This window comes from Schistocerca nitens, chromosome 2 (genome assembly GCF_023898315.1).
Source record: "Schistocerca nitens isolate TAMUIC-IGC-003100 chromosome 2, iqSchNite1.1, whole genome shotgun sequence".
NCBI classification, from domain to species: domain Eukaryota; kingdom Metazoa; phylum Arthropoda; class Insecta; order Orthoptera; family Acrididae; genus Schistocerca; species Schistocerca nitens.
In genome coordinates this window covers 369140352-369162987 of record NC_064615.1, presented here as the reverse complement: position 1 = coordinate 369162987, position 22636 = coordinate 369140352, and the positions used below count along the sequence as shown (strand labels likewise).

The 22636-nt window shown below is 39.6% G+C and overlaps 1 protein-coding gene across 1 annotated transcript in view; it reads right to left on the bottom strand.

Moving 5' to 3' along the window:
• The window catches only part of LOC126236192 (dynein axonemal assembly factor 5), a 96133-nt gene extending 73945 nt beyond the window's left edge, over window positions 1-22188 (bottom strand). Inside the window, exons 1-5 of the mRNA XM_049945295.1 lie at window positions 21512-22188; window positions 19288-19471; window positions 13560-13705; window positions 8549-8781; window positions 5659-5868 (exon numbers count right to left, since the gene is read on the bottom strand). Of these exons, the coding sequence (XP_049801252.1) occupies window positions 5659-5868; window positions 8549-8781; window positions 13560-13705; window positions 19288-19471; window positions 21512-22124 (1386 nt within the window). The 5' untranslated portion in view covers window positions 22125-22188. The remainder of the gene's footprint in view (window positions 1-5658; window positions 5869-8548; window positions 8782-13559; window positions 13706-19287; window positions 19472-21511) is intronic.
• Between the last annotated feature and the right edge of the window lie 448 nt (window positions 22189-22636).

Below are 22636 nucleotides of genomic sequence, written 5' to 3'. Positions count from 1 at the left end.
CATATACGCAAGCAACAAATATGTAACCATAATTTTTAATAAAATAACATCTGCAAGTATATTATCAACAAATTTAGAACTTTTTACAAAAATGCAAAACACGAAGAGAAAATTCAAGATTTTTATTTCTAGAGATTTAACACTATTGCTGATGTATACAATTTTTTTTTTTTTTCATTTAACAAAAAGGCATTTTGCATGCTTGTAAAATTTTAATTTGATTTCATAGGCGAGTAATTAAAAATAAAAGTATGTTAATTTCATTAAATAATTGTAATTCCATATTTATCATTTCCATTTGTTAATAAATAAGGAATTAAAGAAAAAGTACAAAAAAGAAGTATGCTCCAAGCAAGGTCTGAACCAGTGACTTTATGATTACAATCCAATTATGCTAGTGTTAAGCTACCGACAAATTTGTTAAAAAATTACAATTTTAATACTTAACACTGCTTGGAAATCTTCTAGTTCTTAATGACAAATTTTTCTAGTTTTTTGGAGATTACATTATACTGCTTTAAGAAATTGCAAATCCTATAATTATGAAGAAGATCAAAGATGGATAGTTTGTAAGGTCCCCCCTTGTTAGAAGAAAACTAGCCTCCCAAGTAACTTTGGCAGGAAATCTTCCACACACTGAATCATATAAACATATGTATTAGACTAAACATTAACAGATGCTTCAATACTGCTACAAATTTGAATTCTGCCTTTAGGTTTTTTAATAACAAACACTATGTGAATGGTGTCACAACATCTCATGCCTTAAATTCCACTTTAGCTGCTCCCATCACAGCAAAAGGCACGGGCGTAGGTCAAAAAGTAAAATGAAGCATTAGGTTTTAATGATATTTGTGGTTTAATATTTCATACATAACCCAGATCAGATTTAGACATATAAGAGTATTCTTTACACACACACACACACACACACACACACACACACACACATACACGAAAATGCAACTCACACACACGACTGCAGTCTCAGGCAACTGAAACCACACTGCAAGAAGCAGCATCAGTGCATGATGGAAGTAGTGACTTGGTGGGGGTAAGGAGGAGGCTGGGGCAGGGAGGGGGAGGGATAGTATGGTGAGGGTGGCACACAGTGAAGTGTTGCAGGATACACAGAGGGCAGGGGAAAGGTGGGAGAGGAGGGGAGGGGGAGAAGCAGCGGAAAAAAAGAGGGATAAAAAGACTGGGTGCAGTGGTGGAATGACGGCTGTGTAGTGCTGGAATGGGAACAGGGAAGGGGATGGACGGGTGAGGACAGTGATAACTTCTGTATCCGCCACCCCCAACATACTATCCCTCCCCCTCCTCACCCCAGCCTCCTCCTTACTCCCACCAAGCTGCCACTCCCATCATCTACATCTACATCCATACGCCACAAGCCACCTGACGGTGTGTGGCGGAGGGTACCCTGAGTACCTCTATCGGTTCTCCCTTCTATTCCAGTCTCGTATCGTTCGTGGAAAGAAGGATTGTCGGTATGCTTCTGTGTGGGCTCTAATCTCACTGATTTTATCCTCATGGTCTCTTCGCGAGATATACGTAGGAGGGAGCAATATACTGCTTGACTCTTTGGTGAAGGTATGTTCTCGAAACTTTAACAAAAGCCCGTACCGAGCTACTGAGCGTCTCTCCGGCAGAGTCTCCCACTGGAGTTTATCTATCATCTCCGTAACGCTTTCGCGATTACTAAATGATCCTGTAACGAAGTGCGCTGCTCTCTGTTGGATCTTCTCTATCTCGTCTATCAGCCCTATCTGGTACGGATCCCACACTGCTGAGCAGTATTCAAGCAGTGAGCGAACTATCATGCACTGGTGCTGCTGCTGCTCGCAGTGTGGTTTCAATTGCCTGAGATTGCAGTCGTGTGTGTGGATTGCATTTGCATGAGTATGCGTGTGTATGTATGTGCGTCTATTGTTGATGAAGGCCCTAATGGCCAAAACATGTAATTGTGAGAATCTTTTTGTTGTGCCTATTTGCGACTCAGCATCTCCCCTATGTGGTGTCTTAGGAGGGTCTTATGGGTGCCCAATGGCGAGGTTCTCAGTGCCCTGACACTTATTAAAACAAATGAATGTGGAGAAGAGCTAAAATTATCATACACGCATGCACTCAAAATGACCACACAGTCACTCTATCTCACATGCACTAAAATCAATGAGGAGGGAAGATAGCTAATCAAGAAATTAAAACAGAGGGAAAACAAAACACAGAAAAGCTAAAAGAAAAGCACAGGGAAATGTAACTGGCTGACCACTTACAAAAAACATGAGTGAGCCAGCCACCCTGTTGACACATTAAAAACATCTCCCCAAAATCTTGTTAGAACATTGGACAATTCACAAAACTAAAACATGAACCACATTCATTTGATCATTACATAAAATAAACTGCAGATCCTCCAGCAAATCCATCGCAGTCCGCTGGTCGGCAAATAAAATGCAGTCCAATAAAATGTAGCGCACCGTGATCTGCACGCCACAAACACCAATCATTGGAGGGTCCTCTCACCAGAATAAAACTCCATGCATCAGAGGGCTGTGGCCTATGCAAAGACGAGTAAGAAGGACCTCATCCTGTCGACATGACTGGAAGGAAGTACTCCATGGCCGGGTTGTGGGCTTGATGACACAGAGCTTGTTGTCGGTCACTTCTTGCCACTCATCTTCCCATTGAAAAAGGACTTTATACCTCAAAAGCGAGATGACAGCATGCAGGGGGATAAGCACACCGAAAGACCTGATGATCACAACACGCCTCCTTGGCTGCTCGATCTACCCTTTTGTTGTCTGCAATTTCCATGTACCCTGGTACCCAGTAGAGAGACACCTCCTCCCCCCCCCCCCCCAGTCGCTGTAGATGGAGGAGGGCATCCTGGATAGTCGTGATTACTTTATCTGCTGGATACAAACACTGCAAAAAGTAAAGGGCACTCAAAGAATCTGAACAGATGAGAAATTTAACACTGTGAGAATGTCTCATCTGCTCTAGTGCCCGCAAGATCACATATAATTCTGCGTCAAAGAACGTAAATTCGGAAGGCAGTCTGAGGACACGAGCCAGGAAAACAACAGAGCAACCAACGGAGTCAACCTGCTTACACCCATCCATAGAAACAGCTACATGATTGTGGTGCTCAGATAAAACTGCTGTTTCACCACATTAAAAACGGAAGCAGAAGTGCTATCTCTCCTGTACTGCACCAAATCTAAAATAACTCTACACCTCTTCAGTAACCAGGGCGGCAGACAGTTAAAAAAGGTGCTTCAGATGTGGACAAACAACAGTATGGTGTGTGTGTGTGTGTGTGTGAAGTTGGAGCTGCAAGGAACTTACATGCTTGGCTCACCATGAGGAGCTGGCGCCACATGGTAAGTGGCGGTTCCCCCATCTTAGCACAGAGGCTGTGTAAGGGACTGGAACGATAAGCACCCGTGACCAGCTGAATCTCCTCATGGTGGACAGCGTCTATGATCCACAAATAAGAGGGACTCACTGACCCAAACACCATGCACCCATAGTCCAGCCGCCAACAAACGAACACCCAATAAAACTGGAGGAGACACGCCCTGTCTGCCCCCCAAGATTCCATCCTGGATTTCCCATTGTTTGATTATGGTCTATGTATACACTTACATAAGATGTTGACTGTTACTTAGCCCTTTAAAGCAGCAGAATGGTTACTATAAACTGATAAGCCAAAACATTATGATCACTGCCCATTATGACATTCGATGCCGCCTTCCAGCATTGCGGGCACTAGACGTGGTAACAAAAGTATGTAAGTGAAGCAGACACAGATGGAAGATCTCCCTAACAAAGATATAGGCAGAAAATGGAGAGATCCATTGAGATAAGTGACTCTGACAAGAGGACAGATTATTATTACACAAAGCCTGTGAACGAGTATCTCAAAAACGGCAAATCTGGTCGAATACTCATGTGCTACTGTCATGAGCTTCTACAGAAAGAGGTATGAGGACAGTGAAACTACCACTAGGTGTTGGACATTCATGACTCTTCACAGAGTTTGGGTCTTGGAGGCTTGTCTGCTCTGTAAAGTAGGATAGATAGTGATCTGTGACATCTCTGCCAAAAGAGCACAGTGCTGGTGCATGCACAAGTGTTTCAGAGTACACCGTTCATCATACATTGATGAAAATGGAGATCCACAGCAGACCACCCCTACGTGTTCACATGTTGACCAAACAACACTGTCAATTAAAAACAACTACAGTGTGCACAGGACCATCGGGATTAATGGAAATGTGTTGGCTCTTCAGTTGAATCACATTTTTACTACACTAGGTCAATGGTTGTCTCCAAAAATGCCGTCATCGAGGTGAATGGTGGTTCGAAACCTGCAGCATGCCATGGACATACGCTGTTTGGAGCAGTATTATTCTATGGGAGACATTCTCCTGCATTACATGAGACCTGTGGTAGTAATTGAAGACACACTGATAGCTGGGAACCTTCTGAATCCCTTCATGCTTGATGTCTTCTCTGATGGCGATGTCATCTTTCAGCAGTATGACTGCCATGTGTCAGAGCCAGAACCGTGCTGTAGTAGTTTAAGGAGCATTGAAGTGAGCTCAAGCTGACATCTCAGTGACCAAATTCGCCTGATGTAAATCCTATGGAACCCATCTTTGTTGCTATTGGGTGCCATCACCGCATACGCACATCAACGACCCATTATTGATATCAATTGCATATCTCCACAAACCTACCAACAAACTGTTGGATCCCTGATAAGCAGAATCAGTAATGTATTTCGTTGAAAGATTACAAATAAGCTATTAAGCAAGTGGTTGTAATGTTTTGGTTCATCAACGTATATTACCAAACTAAGATTAGTTGCTCCCAAACATGTTGATATCATTACTTTGAGTAGGTTTCTCGTACCAGCTGAGGTGGAATTTGTGCAAGACAGACAGCTGTCAGATGGCCACATTTATATCAAGAAAAATACACAGTGTTTTGCTGTGGGAAATTGTGTGAAACTGGTGCAGCCTTTCTTCATTTTCACAACACACTGCGAACTATCATCATAATAAGTACCACCATTGCTATGGAATTTCTATCTGTGTGACATCATATTTTTGCTTGATCCAATGAGGAGGAGGCAGAATTTGTAACTATAAAAGGTAGTCAAATGAAAATGAGACAGATGACAAAAAAGTAAGAGAAATGTTTGTTATTTCAAAAGTAATTGTCATAAATGTTAAAAAAATTATCCCACTGTAAGACAAGATGGTCGTTGTCTTCAAGGAAAAATGTTTGCGGTTGCTTGAAGAACCACGATTGTATCCAAGCATGCACATCTTTGTCTGAAGCCAATTGATGGCAAAGAATTTTTTTCTTCTGGATTCGAAAAATATGGAAATCAAATGGAGAGAGATTTGGACTGTATGAATGATGTGTAAGGGCTTCCTGGTGAAACTTCTGCAGTGTAGTCAAAATAACCCTGGCAACATGTGGGCCTGCCCATCGATTTGCTCTGAAAGAAAGGTGCTCTCGTGGGTTCATGGTTTCACGGGCAACCGCAATCATCATATTTTGTGCTTACATCAAACAAAATATCCATAAAAAAAAAATCTTGTAAAAAGTTAGGTATTCTATTTTGAGTAATAGTACCTGTCTCGACCAGCAGATATTTTTGTGTGCAAGAAATTCAGCAATTACAGGTATGTGTTCTCTAAAATTAGAGGGCTGAGCTCCACGAACTGTTGCTGCCAGAATACGAAGTGCACCATCATTTGGAGAATCCTCAAGTGGTGGTAACAGCAGTTTTATCCATAGTTCAGCAGGTACAAAATGTCCTAGTAGTTCACATCCACGTTCCACCTGCAATATGGATAGCAACTGACATTATTTATAGAACTTGAGAAAATTCCATGCCCTAACTTACTCTTGTAACAGCAAAAGTGGAGACACACCAAGAAATATCAAGCTTCTGATGAGGCTCAAGTATAGAAACATTTTTAGAAGTATCACTACTTCTGTCTTTCTGTATACACCTTTCCGCTATAATTAACCAATATTTTGAGACAAGGATGCCAATATTGAGAAGAAATCAGAAACTATTTCAGATGGCTCACATTAATGTTTTCATTATGACAGTACACTGAGGTGACAGAAATCATGGGATTCCTCCTAACATCATGTCAAACCTCCTATTGCCTGATGTAGTGCAGCAACTTTACATGTCGTGGACTCAATAAGTCACTGGACATCCATTGCAGAAATACTGATCAGTGCTGCCTCTATAGCCATCCATAATTGCAAAAGTGTTGTCGATGCAGGATTCTGTGCATGAACTGACCTCTTGTTTATGATCCATAAATGTTCAATGGGATTCATTCTGGGTGATATGGGTGGCCAATCATTCACTCAAATTGTCCAGAATGTTCTTCAAACCAGTCATGAACAACTGTGGCCCAGTGACATGGTGCACCATCCATAAAAATTCCACCACTGTTTGGGAACATGAAGCCCATGAATGACTGCAAATAGTCTCTAAGTATCCAAACATAATCATTTCCAGTCAGTTTCAGTTGGACTTGAGCACCCAGTCCATTCCATGTAAACACAACTCACACTATTATGGAGCCATCACCTGCTTGCACAATACCTTGTTGGCAGTTTGGGTCCACGGCTTTGCAAGGTCTGCGTCACACTCGAATTCAACCATCAGCTCTGACCAACTGACCAGGCCATAGTTTTCCAGTCACTAGGGTCCAACTGATATGGGCACAAGCCAAGAAGAGGCACTATGGGTGATGTCGTGCTGTTAGGAAATGCACTTCTGCCAGTTGTCTGCTATCATAGCCCATTAATGCCAAATTATGTCGCACTGTCCTAACCAATATGTTTGTCGTGTGTCCCACACTGATTTCACACAGTATTACTTATCTGTTAGCACTGACAATGCCACGTAAATGCCACTGCTCTCAGCTGTTAAGCAAATGCTGTTGGCCACTACATTGTTCGGGATGAGAGATAATGCCTGAAATTTGGAATTCTCACCACGTCCTTCTGACACTATGGATGTTGGAATACTGAATTCCCCCAATGATTTCAAAAACTGAATGTCCCAAGCATATAGCTCCAACTACTGTTCCACATTCAAAGTCTGTTAATTCCCATTGTGCGGCCATAATCACATCAGAAACCTTTTCACATGAATCACGTGAATACAAATAACAGCTCCACCAATGAACTGCCCTTTTATACCTCGGTATGTGATAATACTGCTATCAGTATATGTGCATATCACTATCCCGTGATTTTTGTCCACTCAGTGCATAAACTTCTATAGATGATGGATATGGGAAACTTTACCAGCTTGAGAAGAGGAGCTCCGGTGTGGAAGCAACTGAATGAAACATTATAAACAAAAATTATTAAATTTCAGTTTTACTGTTGGCCTGCTGATGAACATAATAAACCAATTTATTACAAAGTACAGAGAACCTAGGTTGCATAGGTGCTAACATTCCACTGACAGAGTTATCACAAATCTACTTCACTTTGTAATTTTTGAAGTTGGTTGTTTCTGCATCATAGTTCTTTGTTTCAAATTAATGTAATTGCCTTTCACCACCGTCCATCAAAGTTTTTATCAGTACCATGGAAACACCGTGGGTGATTCAAACATTTGAGAGGAGATATTAATATGCTGGGTGTCCCAGAAGTATTTCTCTAATTACAAATATTCAAAAGGCATAAAATACGATCATAGACAAGTACTTCTTATCTTGAATTTGCTAGTGACATATTCAGGTTTTTGTGTGCATACATATTTACTGTTACATTGATTGGTACAGGGTCCAGTAACATAACAACAGCAGAATTGGTACACCATTTGCAAGCAACATGCACTCACACCAGAGGAAAGCCTAATGTGTCCTCTAGTATCATGAGAGACAATCACCAAAAAAAGTCAAGAGAAAGAGCCAGATGGCACACCACAAACAGCCACCAGATGTTAAAATCACCAAGATGTGATATGCAAAGTTTAAGGAAACAAGGGTGTGTCCTACGACTGGCAGACCTGGACCTAGTGCGCAGACAATTCAGACAGTGAGACACACCTTTGTGAGCAGTCACAAGAAGTCAGACTACAGAGCCTCTTGTGAATTTCAGATTCCGAAGACATCAGTGCATCGCATCCTACATAAACAACTTCTTTCCTAGGCATACAAAGTCCAGATAGTGCAATCCCTCCAACCAATGGGTTACTGCATTTGTTATGACTTTCCTGATGCCATGCTGGCTGAGACTGTGGATGATGATGACTATCTGAAATACGCCCTCTTCTCAGATGAGAGGCAGTAAAAGGAGCAAACACCAAAATTTATTTTAATTGCGTATATGTACACAAAAACTTGAATATGTCTCCTGCATTTCAAAATAAAAGACATGTGTTTTCTATTTTATACATGTTTGTTTTTGGGGAAAGACTTTTGGGACACACTGTTAGATCAATAATTAAGATAGTGACAAATCTGCAAGTCTTACTAACATTCTCAACAACCACACTTTCATCATCACGAGCTGTGCGCACAAGTGTGGGAAGCAGGCGTGCCAAGTGCTGCATGATATGCTGCTCTGCATGTTGCAACAATACCACAACCAGCTGTGCTGCTCGTATCCGCACATCTGCGCGCCAGTCACAAATATCTCCACAGACAGCAGCCACTATTTTCATCAGCTGCCTTTGAACCAGCTCGCGACATCCCAGATTAGGGCGTCTAACTGTTACAGTAAGAAATGACAAGCATGAGTTCTATAATAAATACAGCACTTTCTGCAATGCTTGCATTTATAATACTGGCAACAAAAAACTGTAATAGGAGGATGCAGTATAAACCTACAACACATTGCAAATACTGTTCCTATACAACACAATAAGTCCAACTATGGCAATTGTTCTACAATGGGAGTATTTACAATGTACTGCCATTTCAAACACATGGCTTTATTTAAACTTCTATAATAGGAATACACAAAAGTTCAGTAAAAGCAGTAGGCCACATAAGATGGTATATCACAGACTACTGCCCCACCTTTGATGTATAACAAGTTATACCTCTAGTGAACAATACAGACAAATTTATTACTAACAGCATGAATAATTCACTATTTACTTCACAGAAAATAATTATGAGCCTAAAATTGTACTTTTTCCAGTTGCCATATTTCTCTCACACTGAATATGTCTACATAAAAATTTCAGAGCTAAATGCTAAGTAACAAGTAATCAACAATATGGTAATATGTGCTTGCTTAAAAAGTTTCATCCTTCCCATTTCTGTGTAATTTATTAATAAGGAAGAAGTCATGCAGTGTGGTTTTAAATACTGCAACTGTTTTTCTGTTTCCTGGCATATAATTGAAGACAACGATAGAATCATTCTGTCATTCATCAGAAACTCAGATTCTTGCACACTAGTTTTGGCACTTTTTTCCCTTTTAGAGAACATATTTTTACTTTTTATTTATTTCGTAATTCTGGTCCCATGAATCTTATGTTGTACAGCGTATGAAAGGTATAGAACAAGTTGTACGCATTAAAAATACAAAAAAAATGTGTGAGAGAAATAAGGTAAGGTACAATATTAAGGTGTAATAATAAAACTATATAACAGAGTTCAACAAACATTATGTAACTTGTGTCAGACTTATAAACTATAATTTGGTAAAACTGTAGCATTCAGAGTAATAATAAAGCTAACAATAAGTACAATTAAGGTTCTATTAGTGTTAATATAGATTACTAAATTTTCTCTGAAAGTTAAGAAAAAGAAAAAATTACAGACTTTTCTAATGTAACTAGTTTTGTTGTAATAAGAAACATAATATTGAACATTACACAAACTAAAATCTACACTAGTTGAGAGTACAAAGAGAAATAATAGCTGGCGTGAGGGAGGAGGGTTTGGGTGTAGTTAGTGCCTATCTGTGAAGACCTTTGCGAGACCTTTAGTGTACTTGTAACACTATCGACCTTTTTAGAGTCAAGAGACTTTGCACTAATGTAGCAAAGAATGAGATTTGTACAGTATACAGTGTATAAGAGGGTCTACAGAAGACAATATTCTTTGACGGTGTGAAGTTCAATGTTTGTATGTAATTAACAAATGTTTATAATGTTATGTAAGTAACAATGAATATATTTTATTTAACTATGTATAATTGTTTGTAAAGTGAGGTCAACACCAGCTCAGGGCTAAAGTCAAATATAGATGAAAACCAGTAGGGATTTACTAACGTTCTGGAAGCTCGGAAAAGGTGGAGATTTTTTGCTGCTAACGGAAGCAGGTAGGAGAGGGGAGAAGTGGAGTGAGTCAGATAGGCGCAAGACACTGTTGAGGCAGGTGATGAAAACTGATGCGCGCTGTACTCCACAGTATTGTTTAAACAAGTCAAAGTTTAACTGCTTAATAGACGTGAGTGAAGGGGAAGTGCTAAGGTACAAGTTTGCAACACTTTAGAGGAGATGCAAACTTACGTCTGTAATGAGTGTTGGTTCCTGGATGTGAAACGGTCTAAGGCATCTATTACTTAGTCTGCCGCAGATCCTCAGGAAAGCCAAACTCATATTTGTGATGGTATAAGTCACATAATTTGATGCCACGAAGACAAAATACTGCAAAACGGTACTTGCCTTCAAAGCACCTAAATCTCCAGCAACTGTGCTCACAACAACACTAATGAAATTAACCGTCGACAGTTCTGCATACGAGCCGTGTTGCCAAGTTTTTGTGTGTTTTGTTCAATAATTTTTTTTTTACACACACAAATCTACCCATCTAACCTAAAGTGTTCCAAGTACGGTTCCTTTCCTATACTAAAGAGAATGAAACTGAGAATCCAATTACTGGGCAACTGAGTGTTTTCTTGCAAAGTAAATTTAAATTATCACTCAAGTGCAACAATTAAAGCAAATGTGGAGAATATTAGATTGCCTTGAAAGTAAGTAAAGTAAATAACAATTCTACCTAGTGTGTGAACATGGTTAATGGGACCTTCTGTCCAAGAAATTATGTAAAGCAACTATTTCAATAAAACTGAGAAAAACCAAGTACAAAACCTTTAGCAATCAATTTGGTACTTACAAAAGTATCGTAAAATATTACTTGTGTATAACACATGTTTTCAGAGCCAGTGTTGCTGATCTTACCTTCAGAAACGGAAGTAGGTATTATTGTCGTCTGAGCATTGTTTTCATGGGCCAAAACTTTCTAAGTGTGCGCGTGTGACCTACTCTGAAAGCAGTCATTATTCAGCTATCTATGTGCATTAGCCTGTTCCTTCAGTGATAGAAATTATTAAAAGAGAAAAAGTTTTAATAAGACCCAAAATATAGTAAAGACCAAATTTGGTGAATTTGTTGAATAACGTCAACCGATTCATCATTTAAACTGGCGACCATGTTTTTCAGTATTATTATCACTCGCAAGAAGTAGTTTGATGGAATAGAAAAGCTGCAACCAAGACTATACGATAACTTCACATTTGGCCGAGCTTTATCCATTATGCGGCATCTGAGGTCACTAGTGGTTGTTAAGGAGGTAGTTGTGTTTAAGTGCTTCAATTACCGAAGCTAGAATAACATCTGAAGTGCTAAACGTAATGGTAAGAGTAGAAACCGTGAGTGTTGTAAGTGGCCTTTAGACAGGACTAGAACACTGATTACGTCTACATGCTATCGTTATGTATGTCTTAAGGTGACAGAACTGCATTTACACCACCATGCTACTGTTATCTATTGGGCAAGATAATTCTCGTCACTGTTGATGCAATGTCTGTGGATGACTGGAAGGTGGTCACAAACACAAAAAAAACAAGCACTGTCCGAACAGGCCTTGAAGGCCCAATAGTACCAACCGGCCACCGTGTCATCCTCAGCTCTTAGGCATTACCGGATGCAGATACAGAGGGACATACTGTCAGCACACCACTCTCCCAGCCTTTATCAGTTTTTCTGAGTGGTGTAGCTACTTCTCAATCAAGTAGCTTCTCAACTGGCAGAAGGTGGTCATGCCCACATAAAATGACGTGCAGAAATTTCAAAAGAGCTGGTATATGACATGATTGCTTTCATAGATGATCCTGCAGCTGATGGGTAAGCCTGTGACAGGAGTCAAGTAGGATATGCTGGGCAGGGTTGGTGAATGAGGCATGTCTTTCACCTGGGTCTTCTACAGCAAGGTAGCAAGGGGTTGGGAGTGGGAATGGTCTCTTTGTAGTGACAAGAATTCCCTTGCCCAGTTATACTGATGGTCTAACAAAGGCTTTCACATAAAGGCACTACCCCCCTCCCCCCCCCCCCCCCAGCCACCCAATATCGCTCTGTATTGGAGCAACTGAACCGTATCCTTCACCAGCGCATTGACTGCCATCACACCCAGATATGAAGAACGTCTTACATACTATCCTTCACAGCCCTTCTAAAGTGGTTCCATCGCTCATCCAAATTACACAACATTCTGGTCCATCACTATTCTATACCCACTTATTCCTCTGGAAAACCACAGTACACGAACTGCCTGAGTCACTCACCAGTACATCCTACTCCAGTCCTATCACAGGTTTATCCTATCCCCTCAGAGGCAGGGACACGTGTGAAAGCAGTCGTGTCATATACCAGCTCTGCAGCAGTATCTGCACAGAATTTTATGTGGGCGTAGCCACCAACCAGCTGACCAACTAGAATAGTTACCACTGAACTATGCCAAAAACAGAGTTGACTATCAAGCAGCCCAAAATGTTACTGAGAACAACATGCTAGAATTCGGTGGCTGCTTCACAACCCATGCCATCTGGATCCTTCCCTCTGCACCTGCTTTTCCGAACTACTTTGATGGGAGCTATACTTGCAACACACACTTTGCTCCTGTAATACAGTCTCTGCTAACCAATATCACACACCCGCTACCCAACAGTTTCCTCCTCCACTGTCCTTTCACCCTTCCCAGTCCATGCCTCCCTTTACCTTCATCATGCACCACACCTCACCAGCTCTGGTGCTGTATGTCACATGCCTAGTCCATGTACGTGCTACCCTGTGCCTATCCTCTGTGTGTGTGTGTGTGTGTGTGTGTGTGTGTGTGTGTGTGTGTGTGCAGGCACATGAACTCAAAAAGTTTTCATTCTTTTATGTGTGTCAGTTGATGGCTAATACTTCTGCTATTTGGTGGGTGGTCTCCTTTATTCACAAATTAAGAACAGCCAGAAACACTCATTTAGATGGATAATTGGAGGGGGAGAAAAAATTGGTAGGACACTCCAGCACTCCAGAATTCGACCACACTGTAACAGATTGAGACACATCCACCTGCTGTGAGGCTTATGGATAAATAGTATTAAATCTGTTACAGTGACTTATATACATCAGCATCATACAGTTATAGAATGAAGTGCAAAAGTCTGTAGTTTTATTTGTAAGCTTTTATTGGATGCACAAAAGAGAAAAGTTTATTGACTTTATAATTAGCTATTAATATACTTAAAATAATAATAATACTCACGACCAGTGGGATAATCTTCACAGCTTTCCGCCAAGAAATCCAGTTTGTCTTTCAAGTCATTTTCATTTTCTTTAGCATACTGTAGCCCAATATTCTCCCAAAGCTGCCATGTTTCCACACGAATCTCTTCAAGTTCATCACTTAAGCTGCAAGAAGAAAGAGCAATGTACACACTGAATTAATTCTGCACAGTAGTGAGAAAGCCATAAAAGACAAACTACTATTGGTATTTTACACTTACTATACATGTCTATTTTGCAACCCACTTTAATAAAGTGAGTGGTACAGGTTACTCTATATAACATTACCATTTTCTTCCTTTCTTGTTACCAACACAACAGTGTATAGGTAAGCATATGTATGAACAAGTTTCCTCTGATTTTACCACTACAGTAACTTAGCAAAATATGTATGGGAGAAATTAATACACTCCTTCTCTCTTCTTGGAATGTACACTCTCAGAATGTTAACATAAACCTCTTAGTGAAGTACAATGCCTTTCTTTGAGTGCCTGCCACTGTGTTGGATGACCACCTCATATGATGATACTGTAAATGATCGACTTGGTAAGTTAATTATATTTCATTATAATTCTTCCAAAGAATTGAGCCCAGCATCTACCTTTCCTAGAACTAGTTTTATATTGTAATTCCATTTTATTCCCTTCAGAAACCAATTCCTACATATCTAACAGCTGGTGACTGCAACCAGTGATTAACCATTAATCATGTAATAAAACAACAACTGGTCTTTCTCTATTTTTGTGTACGATTTGATACATTTATTAATTTTGGAAGGCAAATGCCAGTTCCTGCTCCAGGCACCAACTCCCTGCTGGTATTTCGGAGTGTCATCACTATGTTTTGGTACTGTAAATGTTAATGTTCCTATATCACCATCTTGGGGCAGGTCCAGAACTATTTTGACATCTGACAATTTATCCTTGATAAAATTACATGCTGCATTGTATTTGTGTCTTCAGTACAAGCACAAAGCTGGTCCAACATTCCAGAATGAATATTTACTCTTTAGCAAAATGTGTGCTGATGTGAAACTTCCTTGTAGATTAAAACTGTGTGGTGGACCAGAACGCTAACCTGTGATCTCTGACATCTGTGGGCAAGTGCTCTACCAACTGAGCTACCCAGAATGACTTATGACCCATCCTCACAGCTTGTTGCTGTTATATCCTTCCTTCCAGGAGTGCTAGTCCCACAAGTCTTGTGGGAGAACTTCTGTGAAGTTTGGAAGGTAGGAGATGAGGTACTGGTGGAAGTAGATCTGTGAGCTAGCAGAGCACTTGCCCATGAAAGGCGAAGGTCTTAGGTTGGAACTGTCCTGGTCCAGCACACAGTTTTAATCTGCCAGGAAGTTTGGACCAATATTCTTTAAGCTCGTGTTTTGTTCCTAGTTCACAGGTTGGAATCATTTTGAATGCCTTCTGGTTGGCAAGGAACTGTTGTTAACTACCCACTGAGTCTCATGAATGAAGAGCTGCAAGTTTTCAATACTTGGGGTATCACTATCATTTTCTCCCCTTTCCAGTTCAATTAATGAATGGTGTGTGGGAAGAATGACTTTCATGAACATAATCTCTCTGTGATTTACAAAGCCCCTCTTGTACTGTCTGCCACTGAAGTTTCTTGAGCACCTCTGTGGTACTTTCTCACTTACTAAATGAATCTGTGGCAAAATGAGCTACTATAAACATCCTGAATAGTAACAATCCTGTAATACTCCATTAGAAAACTCCCAAAGCTATTTCCCATCTGATGATTTTAGTCATTTAACAATGTGTTGAGTCCTGTCTGCTAGGAAATCTAGAAACCAACAATGAGCTGGTCCAGTATCACATAAACTCACATTTTGTTCACTAGGTAGCAATGTGAAAATGTATCAAATGACTTGTGTAACTCGAGGAGCATGGCATCAACCTAGGCATCATTATTGATTACCTTTTGAGTGTCACTGATGAACAGAGTGAGGTCTACTTAAAAAATCACAGTTGTGGAATAAATGTTGTTTCCCACAGAGGTAATTTTTGTTTTTTCAAGACAGTCATAAAACATGGGGAGACAACAGATTGACCTCAGCAATATAAGCCTATAATTATGTACATATATGTGATGACTTTTCTTGAAAACAGGAATGATCTAAATCTTTCTCCAATTGCTTGTAACACTTTATTGCTCCAGCAACCAAGAATCAACTACCCCCAGAAGGGAAACAAGTTATTTTACATAATCTGTATATAGTTGTATAGGTATCTCGTCAGGTACAGTAGTCCTTTTTCTATTGAACAGTTTTATTTGAATTTCTATTTGTGATCACTTGAATCAAGGGCTGTTAGTTTGGCATTTGAATGATGAATGAAAAGAAAAACTGCATAAACATCTGCAGGAGTATAACTTCAACATTTTGGCCTTCAACTCGTCATTTTCCATTTTGGTCCCAGTATGAGCACCGGGTGACTGTATAGATCAGTTTAATGACTTCATGTAACACAGAAACTTCATTTTTACCTCCCAAAATCAGTTAGGAAAAATTTTACTATATAATTCATTAAACACTATTTGCATTGCTCTCCTTAAGCTCATTCCAGATTTGCTCCACTTTTGTTTGTCAACATGGCTTTCAGTTTGTTTAAACTGTGAGGAAATTCTTATTTCAAAACAAATTCCAACATGGTTACTGCATGACAAGGCTCATTCCTATTCCTCAACACTATGTCTGGCAAATTACTGTTTAAAGCATTTTGTGTGTATTTTTTAATTTTATTCACTAACATTCCACGTTTGTCTAAAGGCATGAGTATTTCAAGTTGACTTTTCCTCGGATAATCTGCAATTTGCTTCCTGTCATACACTGTAGCAAAATAATTTTAACACCCTCCTTAACCCACACCCTTCATGAACATTGGACCATGTCAAGAAAGGGAGGCTTCTGTGCCTTAACGATACAGATATTTGTAACATAGCTGTGACCACAATAGAGGGGAATCTGTGGAGAGGCCACACAATCTCGTGGTTCCTGAAGAGCAGCAGCAGCTTTTTCGGTTGTTTCAGCAGCAACAGTCTGTATGACTGACTGATCTGACCTTGCAACATTAGCCAACATGGCCTTGCTGTGCTGGTACTGCTAACAGCTAAAAACAAGGGGAAACTATATATGTTATTTTTCCCAAGGGCATATATCTCTACTGTATGGCTTAATTTTAATGGCATCCTCTTCACTAAAATATGCTGGAGGTGAAGATGTCCCCCACAATTGGATCTCTGGGTAGGGACTGCTCAGGAGGATGTTATCAATGGGGGTGGTGGCTGATATTTTATGGTTCAGATCATGGAATGTTAGACTCCATAATTTGTTGGTAGGTAGGTCAGAGAATTTAAAAAGGGGAAATGGAGAGGTTAAAGTTAGATATAGTGGGTATTAGTGAAAGTTAATTACACAACAGGGGTAATGCAAGAGTAGGTTTAATAATGAATAAGAAAATATGAAGATGATAAGGTATTATGAATAGCACTGTGAATGCGTTATCATAGACAAGATAGACAAGAAGTCAACCCCTAGCACAACAGTATGAATTTTTATGCTAACTTGCTTTGAAGATGGAGGAGAGATTAAAACACTGTATGATGAGGTAAAAGAAATTATTCAGATAATTAAGGGAGGAAAATTTTAATTATATCATTAGATTAAGGAATTTTCATTCACTACCCTATATTATTACCTGACTGCCTATAACCAGCAGCAACTAATTACCAACATCAACACGCAGTGTAAGTGCACCACTTTAGCTCCAACCCCTATGTCGCAGATACATAAAAGAGGCGGCCAATGTATGCAAGCTCTTACCAGTTTCATCTTGGCAGGATAATTATCATCTTTCTGATGCACTTTATCATTGCTCACGGATTAAAGGCATAGTTACAGGCGATCTTTGAGAGACTAACACCTTAAGTAGATCAACTCACTTGTTTCTTGGACCAATTTTCTAACACCATTCTTACAACACTCTTACAAACAAATTACACTGATCTCCACTCCAGTTGTAAGACACTGCTCTGACAATCACTAGCTGGAAAAATGAAGATGCATGTTGTTACCAAGTAATCCTTAGGAAATTTGTACACAATGTTCTTAAAGCTTAATAAAATCTTCTCAGACTTCCATTTGCATCAGGCAGTTAAAATTCCATGAGCTTTCGACCGAGCTCTACTCGGCCATTGTCAAATGGTAAACGACTGCCATGTCATTGCGGCCTCACCATTATACAGCAGTGCTGCTGGTTGTGATGTCACTGGTGCTCTCATCCTCACCAACTGTGGTAATGTTTTCATACTGCGTCCATTATGCCTGCTTCAATCTCACGATGCCCGGGCCCATGCTGTGCTGCAAACGACCATCCCTGTTGATGATGTTTTCAGATATTTTTATTTCTACTGCTTCTTTTATGATGCTATCCCAAAATCCCTTCATCTTCAAAATGACAGATTTTTTTTCAAATAGAATTCGATGTTGATTTTCTGAAGCATGTTCTGCTATGGCTGATTGTTCAAGCTAGCATAGTTGTAAGCACCTCTCGTGTTCCATCTGAAATTGCTCCGCAATGCATACTGTTTGGTCGACGTAGTAGCAGCCACACTGACATGGTATTTTGTAAACTCCAGGCATTCCAAGCCCTAGATTGTCCTTCACAGGCCTCAAGAGCTGTCATATTTTTGCTGGGGGCCTTAGCACTGATGAGATGATGTGCCTCTCCAGGAGCTGGCTAACCTTTCTTGACATAGGCGAAAATACTATTCACTTGTTCTCTTCTTCTGTGGTGTTTTTCCTGCCTGTCTCACCAGAAGTAGTCTGTAATGCATTTTGGTGATCATAACCGTTTTCGTGGAAGACTTTTTGGATGTGGCGTAGTTCTAGTTGTAGTGCAGATTTCCACCGCCTGAGACGACTTTAGCATGGTGGATGAGGGTGTTCAGAACAACACATTTTTGTGCCGGATGGGTGTGTGTAGTTTCCCTACACACACTGTGGCTGAGGTGCCCACTGGTTTTCCAGTGAAAATGTCAAGGATTATAGGGTCGCATCACAAAAGAAGTGGCAGAAATAAAAAAATCTGAAAACACCATCAACAAGGATGGCAGTTTGCAGCTCAGCACAGCCTGGGACTCTGCCATCACAGGGTTGAAGTGGACGTGGCGGACAAGGGATGAAAACATCACTGCAGTTGGCAAGGAAGAGAGCACCAATGATGTCACAGCCAGGAGAGTCGCTACATAACAGTGAGGCCACACCAACAAGCATTCATTTTGCATGCATCTGACAATGGCTGAGGAGAGCTCAGTCGAAAGCTCATGAGATTTTAATCACCTGATGCAGCTGACAACTCAAGAAGATTTTATTAATCCATATCACCATAAGACAATGCATTCATACATTTTCAAAGCTTTTTCTAAAACAAACCACAACTCCACTTGCAAAATCTATCAGAAAGCAGAAAGTTCCAGCTACAGTTTTCAATTCTTAGCTTATTTTCTGTATTGATTATGTACAAATGTCAGATTCTCTCTCTCTCTCTCTCTCTCTCTCACACACACACACACACACACACACACAATCTCCCCCCCTCTCTCTCTATTTAGCTGATGCTGTAAAGGGAGCTTTGGTATTGGCAACTGAAACTAATTCTGGAATCTTACCTTTAAATATATGTGAACCTTACCTTGTTAAGACAAGAGGCACCAAACGATGAAAAAATGAATAACGATCTGGTAGGTTGCACAGCCAGTCTGCCACGACCTGGGTGACAGCTCGGCGTACAGCTGGCACTGAATCAAAGAGACGCTCTGCCAGTGGCACAGCCACAGTCTCTATACATTTACTCTTGCCATAACGAATCACAGTACCTGTAACGTATAACTGTCAGATAAATACACTTTATGAAAATAATATAACTATGTCTTCAATGACATTCTTTTTTTTTTTCTAACTTTCAAAATGCATCTAAAAAGTTGGTGAATGGACCTGTATCCAAATGATAATGTGAGTTGGCCACTATGAGACTCTAACCAAACTTTGTAGTTACTACTGATCACAATGCCTTTACAGCATACTAAAAAAATAAAATATCCTAGCTGATTGATATGGATAAGTTGCAAAAATTTTCAGCAAAAACTAACAACCTTTATTATAATATGTAAGCCTTTCTGAATCTACATATACGTGTCCTGCTATTTGAAGTAGTAAACCACAAAAATGCCAATGTAATGACTATTAAAGGCACTTTACTCATCCGAACTCTTAATGTCTGGATCATAATAGCAAATGGTAACTGCACAGTCAAATCATTGTAGGGTCAGTTGAGGTAGCCTAATGGGGTAATTTTAATCTTTCTAAATATTCAAATGTTCTAGATTTCTCAGATGGCTATAATATGGTGTCAGTCCTTTGTGTTGGTCCCAGTGATAATGTCATTTTGAAATAAATGTATGTTTTTCTTAACAATGCAATGAAGACCAACAATGATAGTTGAAGATATTTTGCTAAGAAACCAGCTGTGCTACAGTAACCTAATTCAAACTAGGCCTACATACTTTTTCAACACAGTTTTAATAAAAATTAGTAATATATCACTAACAGTTTGTTAGTAAATTATAGTTTATGAATGTAGAGTAATTTGGGTATAACTGTAGGCGAGGGTGGCACAACGCTCTTGGTTTTCCCATCCAGGTCTTGCCACATGTATGTCAAGAAAAGAACGGCCAGATATGACTCAAGTGATCTTGATAAGGCCAGAGAAGTAATAAAAATCTGTACAATGCTGCTAAAAATATTCAACGTTCCATACAAAACACTAAGGTGGTCTTTGTTAGGCCTAGTTATGTGAAGACTTGGTTGTATTACAAGAACTAACTAAAATTCAAAAATAATAATATGATCAAGGGTTTCAGTGCATTACCAAAATGAATGTGGTAAGTTAGTGAAGGAGTGTGGGGCAAAGGTAACAGTGTAAGAACCACACAAGCAAAACAAATAATCAGTGAAGCTTTTATCCAAATGCTAGGGGGTGTTCACTGCTACATTTTTCCTGAGACAACCGACATCAAATGGATTGATTTAGGACAATGTGTTTTTTGCACCATATTTTATTGGAAAATATTTCAAATTTTCTTGCATGACATGAAGTAGACTTATCTGTTTATCCTGTCATGTATCTCATGTTATTAATTTTCATCAAACTTTTTGGAAACTTTGAGATCTGTACATTGTGGATTTCATGGACCTACTCTTTGTTGGGGTATTCATAGCATCATAGTCTGTTTTACTTAATAGTATACTTATACACAAATTCCCCCCATCCATGGGATAATTTGGGTATAGTTCAAACTCAGTTTTATTATTATGATAAGAAAGGATCACCATACTTGAAAATGTAGTAGAATCATCTAGGTCACGTTGCTAACATGTGAGGAATTGTCAGGAAAACTGTACCATGATAATAAGCCATTAACCTTATAAATGCCATTCCTTTATACCCAAATTATGCCACACAACATGACCCTAAGCATCACTCAGTAATTTTCATCTTTAGTAGTGTTGTAAACAAACAATTATTCACAAAATGAAATGCAAGTGTAAAAGCAAATCATTAACTCAATTATGAATAACACTGCTGTGTATTTATACTTTGCAACTTCAAATTCAACTTAAGAATATGAACATTAAAAATATTGTATCAGCACAGTCATATTATTGGCAAGTGTAAACCTGAGGCACGTTTTAAAAACTGCACTGCACTCGTTGACATCAAGCCCTGAGCAGTTATCTTCTTGGATGAGAATATACACGGCAATATTGAAGGAACTAAACACAGCACTGCAAACCATGGATTGTCCTAAATACAGCTTTAGTTTTACTAGAACTCAAGATTGTTCACTTGCACCTACCTACTGTGAATATGGCAGCAGATCTAATCCGGTATTGCTGAAACAAGAAATTCTGGAGAAGTGGCTTTATTAAAAGATCCGTGTGTTCGTGAACATGTTGTGGGACCAACTTTGACAACTCAGTAGCACAATCACAACTTTCTTTTTTGATTTTTGGATATGGATCAGGAATGGTTCGCGAAAGAATAGTTATTACATCCTCGATGAAAGGTACTAACTTGTCAGAACATTTAACAATGACACTGCGTAACAAAATCACTAAACTTAACCTCACTTCTTCTGACGGCTCATTTATTTCCTTATCTCCAATTCGTTGCAGTAACACCGGTAATATATAGGATATAATATGTTCATCGACATTAGGTATTAACTGCACTGCCTCGGTAACTATGCGGACTGCTGCTTCCCGACAAACTTCTGCTTTGTCAGAAAAACATCGAAGACACATTTTCAATATTGGAACAAGATTGTTTCTAATTTCAGATCTCTCACATAACATCTCCTTTGAAATTTCTTCCAGAGCCTTTTTCCTGTGTCTTTTGTCATCGCTCTGCAACGCATTTGAAAGACGTCCCACAACACCACTTTTCCACTGCTCATCTACAGCTTCCATTCCGTCAAATTTACGTCTTCCATTTGTAAACAGAGTATCACCAAGGCAACCACGAGAGCAGCCAACATTCGCATGCCATGTAGAATAGACCGCTCAAGTTGCTGGTACAGTCGACTCCTGGTAATTTGAAACTGAAGGGAGCAGAGAGTTCATAATAATAGTACTTCAAAAGATCGAGAGGGTGAAGGAAAAAATTCAAATAAAAGTGAGTTCATTGAAAGTAAACCGTTGTATATACATAAAGGAAACAGGAATCTAGTAGAAAACTTTCGACCCATAGCTGTTCGTCCAATAATATCCAAAATATCATTTATAATGATGTTACGATGTAAATTAACTATAACGCACTTTTTAATCTACTTCTTGTGCTTATCTAGTCATAGGCGTCTTTCTGATTGGCTAGGGGGGAATCTAAATTCAATAAGCGGAAAAAACTAGTTCGATAGCAGTTATTCCAGCGTCGAGGGTCGGCGCAACTTGCACCACGGAGATAACCCACCGTTCTGGGTATA